At 38.3% G+C, this 10,716-nt stretch overlaps 1 protein-coding gene across 1 annotated transcript in view; it reads left to right on the top strand.

Moving 5' to 3' along the window:
• The window catches only part of KCTD8 (potassium channel tetramerization domain containing 8), a 91,743-nt gene extending 84,874 nt beyond the window's left edge, over window positions 1-6,869 (top strand). Inside the window, exon 2 of the mRNA XM_041402942.1 lies at window positions 5,543-6,869. Coding sequence (XP_041258876.1) covers window positions 5,543-6,003 — 461 coding nt within the window. The 3' untranslated portion in view covers window positions 6,004-6,869. The remainder of the gene's footprint in view (window positions 1-5,542) is intronic.
• The last annotated feature ends 3,847 nt before the right edge of the window (window positions 6,870-10,716 follow it).

Raw genomic sequence — 10,716 nt, forward strand, 5'->3', positions numbered from 1 at the left:
CAAAAAATTCCTTTGTTATATCTAGTCTAAATTTACCCTCTTTAGTTTAAAATCATTATTCCTTGTCAAATTGCATCAGGCCCTGCTAAAAAGCCTCTCCTCATCTATCTCGTAGTCCCTTTAGGACTGGAAGGCTGCAAAAGGTCTCCCCGGAGCCTTCAGTTCTCTAGGCTGAATAACCCTAACTCTCTCAGCCTGACTGCCTGGGAGAGGTGCTTCATCCCTCTGACCTTCCTTGAGGCCTCCTCCAGACTTGCTCCAGTAGGTCCATGTTCTTCCTGTGCTGGGGGCCCCAGAGCTGGGCATTGCACTGCAGGTGGGGTCTCAGCAGAGCAGAGAGGCACAATTCCCTCCCTGGCCCTGCTGCCATGCTGCTTTGGATGCAGCCCAGGGTGTAGTTGACTTTCTGAGCTACAAGCCTGTTAAGATCCGATGAGAGATGCCTCTGCCCAAATTAGGATGCACATGAGTCCACATGCCAACGTCAATAATACAGATTTTATTTAACAGTAAATGTGAGGTAGAGAGATAGAAATAAATAGAAAAGAGGGGCAGGGAGTAGTGGGGGGAGAGAGAGAGAGGTCAAGCATAACATAGTCACCACCCATAAATCCAGCATCATCCTGTTGGCCATTCTTCACCCTGGACTTCTTGGTGGTGAGGGTCCCAAGGTGGTTAAACACTTTTTACTGTCTACACAGTTCTCTTATTCTACTGGTTAAATTATTTCCTCATTTCTAATGCTAATTAGTTCCATGCTCAGTCTTTCTCTTCTTTTGGGTTGGTGGGCCATGAGTTGGCAGTCACAATCTCCCCCTGCCAGAACTTTTACCCTGTCGAGCTGACTTCAACATAATTGCTGAGTTGGCTTGCCCTGTGGCCTCCAAATTCTGCATTCTCTTTGCCCATTGTTAGTGATATATCCTTCTCCCCAAGCCTTGTAAGCCTGCCCCTCAGTCTGAGGTAACACGTGGACAGGAGTAACACCTTTATGTTATCTCAAGTTCCCAGTGTGGTGGCTTATCTTACTGTCCAAGCTCCAGGTATCCATGGAGGTGTATTTGGCAGCGGGGTTCGGTAGTTATTGGTGGTCAGAGATACCCTCTGTCCCATAACTTGGGGTGATCTTTGATATGCGTATGTGATATGCACATGAGAAGTTGCTTCTTTACACAGTTTGCCCCAGCAGAAATTCTTTCCTGGATGCATGAACCAGGATGAGCTAACCAGACCTTCCTCCACCAGGCCTGGAGTCAGTGCCATCCTGTCACTCCATCCTGTCACTCCATCTCTTGACAAAGTCCTTCTGCGGTAAAAGTGCTTGAATATGATTTCTTTTGTTTTAAGACTGTTGTACAAATATTTAAGAAAATAAGTGTATACAAAAACTGAAATATAGATAAGCAGAATATCATTATTTTATGCTTTTAATGTTTCCAGTTTGGTATTTTTCTCCGATGCAGCAGATAGAAAAAAATCTTTGACTAGTTGTTCAGACTGCACTTTATGAATATTTGCAACAATTTATGTAAATACATGGTTACAATTTTCAACCAATAATTTTTGGCCTCGATGATTTGCTGTGGTTTTTGGCCTGTTCTTTCTCTGACTGGAGCTCTGTTGCTCAGTTACTGTTTGACCAAGTCTGAGAGAATTTCTTCTGGTTTCTGTTTTGCTTGTCATAACTGATAGAAGCAGGTTTTCATTCCAGGCAATTAAGTTTATAATTTTCTAGATAATTTTCCATGCATATTTTTTAGCGATTGAGAGTGATTCTTTTATTAGTTGGTTATCAGGAAATGTTGGCTAAAATCTGCACAGAGAACAACACAGATGAGGAGTAAATGCAGTCAAAGTAAATGTAATATGCCTTCCTGATCATAGAAATGTCTTTGAGATATTTTTTCAAGTCTATTAGACTTTGGAGTCTAGTAGCCCCCTGTGCTGGTTTTGGCTGGGGTAGAGTTAATTTTCCTCTCAGTGGCTTGAACTGTGTTTTGGATTTGTGCTGAACAGAGGGTTGACAACCTAGAGATGTTTTTGTTATTGCTGAGCAGGGCTTACACAGAGCCAAGGCCTTCTCTGCTTTTCATCCTGCCCCACTGGTGAGGGGACTGGGGGTGTGTGTGAGGCTGGGAGGAGACACAGCCAGGACAGGTGACCCAAAGTGACCAGAGGGATACCCCAGACATGTGAGATGGTGCTCAGTGCATAAAGTGGAGGGAAGGAGAAGGAAGTGGGTGGACATTGGAAACGATGGCATTTGTCTTCCCAAGTCACCATTACTTGTGATGGAGCCCTGCTCTCCTGGAGGTGGCTGAACATGGGTTTGCCCATGGGAAGCAGGAATTAATTCCTTGTTTTCCTTCTGTCATGTACACAGCTTTTGCTTTCCCTATTGCACTGTCTGGATCTCAACCCATGAGTTCTCTGGCTTTTACCTTTCTGATTCTCTCCTGGATCCTGCTCGTGGGATAGTGAGCAAGTGGCTGTGTGGTACTTGGTTGCTGGCTGGGGTTAAACCGTGACACCACTGTAGTAGAAGTGATGAGTAAGCCCAGGTAAAGGGCTAGTTCTTTTTCTATATTTCTATAAGAGATGCAGCCATATAAGATGATCTTAAAGGTTTTTTCCAATCTAAATGATCCTATGAATCTGTGTGCACAGTGGAGCAAATATACCTTCTCTGAGTTTTTAAGAACTATTCTGCACTCCTGGAAAATAAGTAGTTTCAGATAGACTGAACTACTTGAATGTCTTTGATGTTATCCTGGAATGGCTGAGGAGGTACAGTGAAAAGTGTGGCAGCACAAAGGGCAATAAGGAAATGTATTTTGAATTAGAAATGTAGCTAAATTTATCCAATAATCCCTGATGTTGAAAATTCAACCAATCTTTTGTACATCCTTCTGTATATATTTTAAAATTCTATTGGGTTTCAGCTGGCAGAAAATACTGCAAGTACTGTGAGGAAAACCTCCCCTCTAGCAGAACTGTTAACTTCTGTTAATAACACACTACTGAGAAAGCAGTGCATAGGTATATAAAGAATTCTTTGTGAGGGAGGATTTGTTAATTTTTAAAAGGAGAGATGTGGGAGAAACTTGTGTTTCAGTTCAAGTCATTGTGAATTTAGGCGATTCAGTGGAGCATACAGAGCTCAGTGCTGTAAGATACTGAACCTCAGGGCTGTGATCCAAAAAAGCATTTAAATACCTGCCTATTGTCATGCTCCTGAATAATCTTATAGCAGGAGATGGATCTTTTTATATTCTTGAAGGTGTATTTCAATGTGCTTTTCTGAAATAGATCCTTAGTACATTGCGGGTTTGAGCCCATGAGAAGGAAGGAGTACCAATAAAGAACTAAGTACAAAGCAACCAACAAGAAATGACATCTTGATATATGAAGTTGCAGCAAAAGAAATGGGCAGGAAAGAGATTTGAAGACTACTGAGTCTTGCAAACAAAAGGCTTTAGTTTCTTAGTCATAGAGTGTTGTTATATTTGAAAAAACCTAGATTGTAAACTAGATTAGATATTGATGTTAATCATGTTACTGAAAATCAGAGTAACAATACTGAAATCACTGTCTGATTAATGACTCAGTTTGATAATTACATGCTGCAAAGCCGGAGTAGTTCCATAATGCCAGCTTGACTCTCAATTTAGCATATTCATATAATCATTTGAGGTATGAAATGAAATGCTAGATACAACAATAGAAGGAAGGCATGTAAATCTATTTAAGAAGGTGATCAAACTTCTGAAAGAGGAGGAGGGAAATCGCTGCAGCTATGTGTTAAATATTTGGGTTGAATATAATGAAGTAGAAAATTGCTTCTGTTTTTCACTCCACATAATGTAAGTACAAGCTCTGTAGGATTCTTGTCTCTCTTTGGCTCTTGATTATTCATGGGTTTCTCTAGATGGACTGCAGAAATGGGACACAGCATCCTGGGATGCTAGCTAAAACAAAAGAAAAGCAGGTTGTTGAATGCTGCTATTGTTAGACTAATCTTTCTTTTAGACTAATTTTTCCTTTCCTTTCCTTTGTGTGTTTCTTTGTTTTGTTTTTCCCCGTCTCATATAAAATACTGCAATCTTCTTACATTCCTTTGAGTCACAAAACTGCATTGTCAAAAAGACCACTGGGGTGTTCATATTGCGTCTGCATTTTTTTGTAATTGTAATTGCGTTTCTTTTTTGTAATTCTGAACAACAAAATGCTAAGTGAATCAAAAATCTTGCAATTCTGTCCCAGTGACCCAAGGTACAGCTGTCATAGTCTGAGTTTTGGTACTGGCAATGGCACTAAACTGATGCTGGTGGTGTCTGGATAAACTATAGGAATAATCTAGTTTTCATAAGATCTTTAGATACCCAGCCTGTTTGGACGCTTTTAGGATTTGTAACAAACACACAGTTGCCGCTAAATCCCCACTCTGTTTTCATTCAGATCCCTAAACATCTTTGAAATTTTTCCCTTTAGTCCAGTTCAACACTCCTTAAACTCCATAGATATTGCAGTCATCTTTAGATAGTGTCCTAAATTAAGATTGTGACGTTTATATTATGTCAGCATAGCATCATTTCACTTCACAGCTGGAGTTTTCAAATAAGTCTTCAAAACTGAAAATGCTTGTACAGATTTAGTGGCTACCACTTATTTTTCACATTCGTATTCTGCATAAGACTTCAAAGCAGAAATGATATATGGAGGGAATAAGAGCCTAGATCTGATTTTCATGCATGTGAATTGCTGAGCAGTGCCTGCCAAGAGGCTGGTGGGCTGCTCCCCCTGCCATGGCAGAGTGCCTCTCTCATGAATTCATAACCTGCTTTTCCCTGCCAACCTGTGCCGTAGGAGGTGTACAGCTGAATTCTGAGCTTGCACCAAGTCTGGGTAACAACTGACAGTAAGAAGCGCAGTGAAATCATTATTGGATTAAAAAAACCAAACCCTAAAGACTCTGTCAGCAGTGAGCGATCTCTCTGTTATCCTAGGACTAATGCTCCTTTTTCTGTCTAGGGCTTCTGCAGACTTGACATCTGCAGAGCACAGTATCAGTAGACTGTTCAGGGAAGGTGAGTTAAGAGCTTCCAAAAAAATTAAAATCTAAATCCCTGGAATATTTTTATTCAAGTGAAGAGTTTGCAAATTGTACAGTACTATTTCCGTTATGCAACCAAATCTAATTACCACAATAAACTTCTTGCAGTGTAACAGGAAACTAGATCATTTAAACTTGCGTGCAAGGATTTCCAGCGCAGCTAATTTGTGAGCATCATGCACGCTTTGTTACCTGGATTCCGAGGCAGGCAGTGAAGTTATTCTTGCTGTAAACATTTTTAGGAGTGAGAATTTTGACGACCAGACCTTCAATTTGTTTCCCAGTTGGGTTTAGTTTTGTTGCCTACAAGGAAATGAGACCAACTTTTGCCAGCTGAGACTCTGAATCGTGTTTTTCTGGATGCTATCTGATCAGTTTTATGTGTAAAGCAGTGCTTGCTTAATACTTTTTTCTCCTACTTTTTATTAGGGCCCCCCCAGCGAACCGTTTCCCCCAAACAAGACCATGAAGAAAGGAAGCACGACAAAGTTTTGGACAAGGGCAGTGAAAGTGGGACTTCCTGTAATGAGTTGTCCACCTCAAGCTGTGACAGCCACTCAGAAGCGAGCACCCCTCAAGAAAATGCCACCAGCACTCAGCCATCCTCAGCCCACCAGCCAAATACTCTGACATTGGATCGTCCATCCAAGAAGGCCCCGGTGCAGTGGATGCCAGCACCAGACAAACGCAGGAACAGTGAACTCTTTCAAACTCTCATTAGCAAGTCCAGAGAAACAAACCTTTCCAAAAAGAAGGTGTGTGAGAAGCTGAGTGTTGAGGAAGAAATGAGAAAATGCATTCAAGATTTTAAAAAAATCCACATTCCAGATTACTTTCCAGAGCGCAAACGTCCTTGGCAGTCTGAACTCTTACAGAAATATGGGTTATAGTAATCAACTGTTTCCTGACGTATCTCTGAGGCATTTGATGTTTGTTACATTGCCTCTTACTGGTGTCCTCCTCCTGGCCGACTCTGCCACCAGAGCTATTCCTGCTGCTTATTTCTTTCTGTGAACAGTGGATGTTGGATTGTACATGTTTTTCTTTAAATATATATACATATATATATAAAGATAGAAACTTTAAAAATGCAAAAGGTGTCTCATCTAAACCACTTCATAATAGCAAAGAAAAAAATTGCATGGGCAAGAAAGATGGTTTTCGAACCACAGTCAGTTGAGTTTCATTATTATTTTGGAACATAACAAATAAAAATCTCAATCATCAGTTAACACCTCATTTTATGTCACCATTAAAAATGACTCAGACTTGCTAAGGATGAAGACAAACAGGGTTTAAAATTCAATTGAACTGGTTTTGGAACTAATTCCCAACATTCTCTCAATGTTAATGCAATAAATCAAATACCTTTTTTGCATGAGCACAATATTACAAATAAATCACACAAGAGCAAGAGGTTGTCTGTTGCTTGGAGAATTACTTGTTTGATACCAAGCCTATAAACGTAAAATGTCTAAGGGATTGAACTTACTTTGTTCTGGATCTGTGATTTTTTTTGTGTGTACAGTGTTCTTTCTGTATGTAAGGATGGTGTAAATATGCCTTATATTGTTTATTATTGCACCAACAACGTTCATCTATTAGTGCTTGTCAGGATTATTTCTGTGAAATGCGAATTTATGGCAGATTGTGAAAACTGGTTTGATGGTCTGAAAGTTTTTGTTATGTTAGTCACTAAAAATGGAGAAAAATAAAAGAGACTTTAATGTATTTATTAAAAGAACCATCTAGTAGATTTTCTTGGCTGTTGTTATTGCCTCTCCTTTTTAAATAGAATCAAGCAAGTTTTTACTTTTTGTTTAGTATTTTCGTAACTACTCTGCTGGAAATAAAAAAAACAAAATAAAAACATATTTCAAGAGTGGGAGAAAATATTTAGGGTAGGGCAGTTTAATTGGAACTGCCATACAGACCCTAAGAGAAAGAGAGTTATGCTAAGAAGCAGAAGAGGATAAACTAAAAAACTGACTGGTTTTACTAGCAGAGCGGAAAGCAGTTCCAGTTTGACAAGTTCACAAAAATCAGCTTAGAAATAGAAAATTTAGAATACCACAGCAGAGTGTGCTACATTTACAAATGAAAAGTTTCTGTGAATAGTCAGCTCTGTATGGCAAACCTGTTATCTCAGCCCAGAGACGGGAAAATAAATTCCTTTCTCATTACAGGAACACCAAGAAGACAGCTGTGGTTCAGACAGCCACAGCTGAAATGGGTAAGGACTGCTGGAGTTCACAAAAGAGCTGCTGAGTTCTTACAGATTTCAAATTATTACTATGAGCACACAAATGTACACATCCACATTTAGAAGGGTTAATCTCTATACATGTTCTATAGCACTAACTGCACAGTTGTGTCAGAATAGATGTTTTACATCTTATGGTAATTTTAAATGGTTTGGCTAAAATGGTTTATGTTTTTTAAATGGTTTTAGTTAAAGTAAAGAGGACTTCTTAAATTATAATTTCCAGAGTTATTCCTGATACCTGTGTTAGTTTTTAGTCCTCTGAAAAGCCACTTTAAAAAAACTTCTAATAGTTTTTTAGAAGCAACTTCATTCACCAATTCTTTTATCAGCCCATATAGAACTAGGTGTTCTCCTATTCAGATAATTAGTTGGCTGCAACATATTTTGACTACATTTTAATAACTTGAAGAACCATGTCTGGGGTAGGTCTTGTCTGAACTGATACAGACCAATATGAGACCATTTAGCATCTCAGGTTTGCCTTTATGTTCCTTGCTTACTTCTTCCTGGTCCAAAAGTCCCATTCTTTCTTTTGAAAGTTTAATGTTTCTTAGACAAGCTTATAATTTACTTTCTATCTTTTCTAATCTTTGGATTCCTATTCTTTACCTGATGAAACTTCCAGCTGTTTAATCATCACTTATCCTCCGGTGGATACAATTCTAGTTTTACTTATTCCGAAGTAAGACTAATACTGAGAGCTTTGTTTCCACTTGGGATTTTACATTTTAGATGTGGACATCATCTTGAGCATTCACAGTAAACCTTGTTGTTGAATTTGGAGGTTTGCTTTGCCTTCCTAGTTATTCTCAGTATTCCAGGAAGTAACTGCCTGAGGAATGCTTAGGTGATTTTTTCACCTGTCTATTGGTTTTAATATGTCAGTATATAAATATTTTTATGAGCTGCTTTTTTCTTTTATTATACTGCCTAAAATTTCTCAAAACATATTGATTCATTCTTGAGAAGAACAGATATGTTGATGTGTGTTTTTAATGCATAAGTACTGTAAGATTTTTGATAACCACTTTCCGTGTGTTCATGATGCATGTGAGTGATGTGGCAGATGAATGACATTACTGCTACTTTGTAACGACAGTAGCATCATAAGACGAAGTGATTTGGTTTTGGAATTAGACAGTGTATACTGTCCTTCTTTCAGAGTGAAAAATTCCAATGTGTTGTAGGCAGAGAGAGGGGGGAGGAACCACAGGTCATGAGAAACCCTTGTTTGTATTCTCTAATTCCATCACACTTTTCATCCAGTTCACCCAGTTAGAGCTCCAACCCTGTCTATGTAGTTATTATTCTACAGTTTTCAGACAATTAGGGAGAACACAAGCTGAGACATTCAGTGGAACAGAGGAACTTCTGGGTGTTGAGATGGCTATGGTTGGTTGAAAGCTCCCAGGTGTTACAAGAGAATTGTATATTAGAAGCACTTGGAGAGTTGATTGCTTCCTATTGTCTTACATTCTTCTAATTTTCCCATTAGCCTTAAATAAAAATAGGTATATTTTTATTCATAACACCATGATAGCTGTTTTTTCTTCTTTCATTTTAGTCTTCTTTTTCTCTTCTTTTCAGCTATTCACTTTTTTATGCACTGGAATGGTCTACCATGGGAATCTCTGCCTTTTATTGGGTTTCAGCAGAGGCAGTCAGCCTCTAAATATCTACTCTGTATGAAGCTCATGAAGATAACATTTTTCTGAAAAAGAGAACCCAAAACAAATCCAAATACTGATATTGGTTGATCCTCAATTATAATCATCGAATGGTTTGGGTTGGAGGGGATCCTTCAAAGGTTATCTAGACCAACCCTCCTGCAATGATCACAGACAACTTCAACTAAATCACGTTGCTCAGAAACATCTTCCAGAGTCTCACCACCCTCATCACAAAAAATATCTTACTCATAACTAGTCTGAATCTACCTTCTTATTTTAAAACAGTTAAGCCTTTTCCTTTCACAACAGGCCCTACTAAACGTTTGTCCGCATCTTTCTTATAATCTTGTATTTTCTTCTTATCATATCTGTGTCTCTCCAGGTCAGAGGGGAGGATGTTGTGGGGACTAAAGGCCTTACGTAAGTGCAGATATGTTGCTTCCTTGGTGAAGTAAGCTGTGCTGGCTGTCTACCATAGCACAGCTTCTAAGAAGATCTGTTCCATGATCCTGCCGCACACACAAGTGAGGCCGACAGGTCAGTAGTTCCCAGGGACCTCCTTTCCATCCTTTTCAAAGATGGGTGCAAATTTGGTTCAGTGTAATTAAAGACTAGGTAGGTTTTAGTGAACAACTTAGTGATAGGTTTAAGTGATAATTGCTTTGATAAAATTTATTTTTAAATTTAAATAAGAAAAAAATACAAAGAAGTAATTTAACATGTAAATTAAGCAAACACATTTCTGGAGAGAAAGCAATAGAATTCTTGCTTCTGCAGATTTTCTTTCTAAACCAACACAATTCCTTACATTATGGTCTTATTGAGAATTCAACATGGAAAAATATCCCATTATGTTTTTCCAATTAGTTTAATTATTAATATTTAATATGTTCAGAAATATGGAATGGCATAGTCTAGATTAAACATTTGAAACTGATAAAAATAAAATCTTCCTTTATAAGTAATCTCCCAGTTAGGCTAATATTTCATGAGAGTGATTAATTAGAATCTGATGCTAAAGTAGTGTTGTTAATATTGCTTATCTTTATTCACTAGACAAGTCAGTTTTCAGCCCTCATCATAGATGTTACATGCAGCAGTTTTTATTTTTCTAACTGAATGATGGGGACTAGAAATACTTTTGCCATACAGTGATGTTTACCCTTGAAAACATGTGAGCAAAGCTCAGAATGGCATGCTCAACCAGTCTGTTACTGAAGGATTAGTGCATTAACAAAAATGTTTATGTATTAGAATAATTGAAATTAATTCTAAAATAGAATTTCAGAATTCACTTTGATTTCTTTTAAATGAATACAATATGATAAATTGCATAAGATGCATAATTTTATGGCCTCCTGTAAAAAAAATAGTGCTTACGCAATATAGTTTGACTTGTTAATGCTGTCTTCGTTCAAATAATGATCTTTAAAAATATACTTCCTACTGGAGGTGGAAAACCCAAATTAGTAACGAGAGGGCAATGTTTACAAGTGACTCATGTCCTGAACCAGGCTCTTTAGGATGCTCAGAAATTATCAAGAAATCTTCAGGTTTCTGCAGGATTGCACCACTGGTGTGGCTCATCATAAAAATAACATTCACACATTACTTCAGCTTATATATTACAGGCCAGCAAGTAGCTTCTCATTTTCCAGGATCTGTTA

The sequence above is a fragment of the Onychostruthus taczanowskii genome, unplaced genomic scaffold, assembly GCF_017590055.1.
Source record: "Onychostruthus taczanowskii isolate IOZ18803 unplaced genomic scaffold, ASM1759005v1 scaffold2, whole genome shotgun sequence".
In the NCBI taxonomy this organism is placed as follows: domain Eukaryota; kingdom Metazoa; phylum Chordata; class Aves; order Passeriformes; family Passeridae; genus Onychostruthus; species Onychostruthus taczanowskii.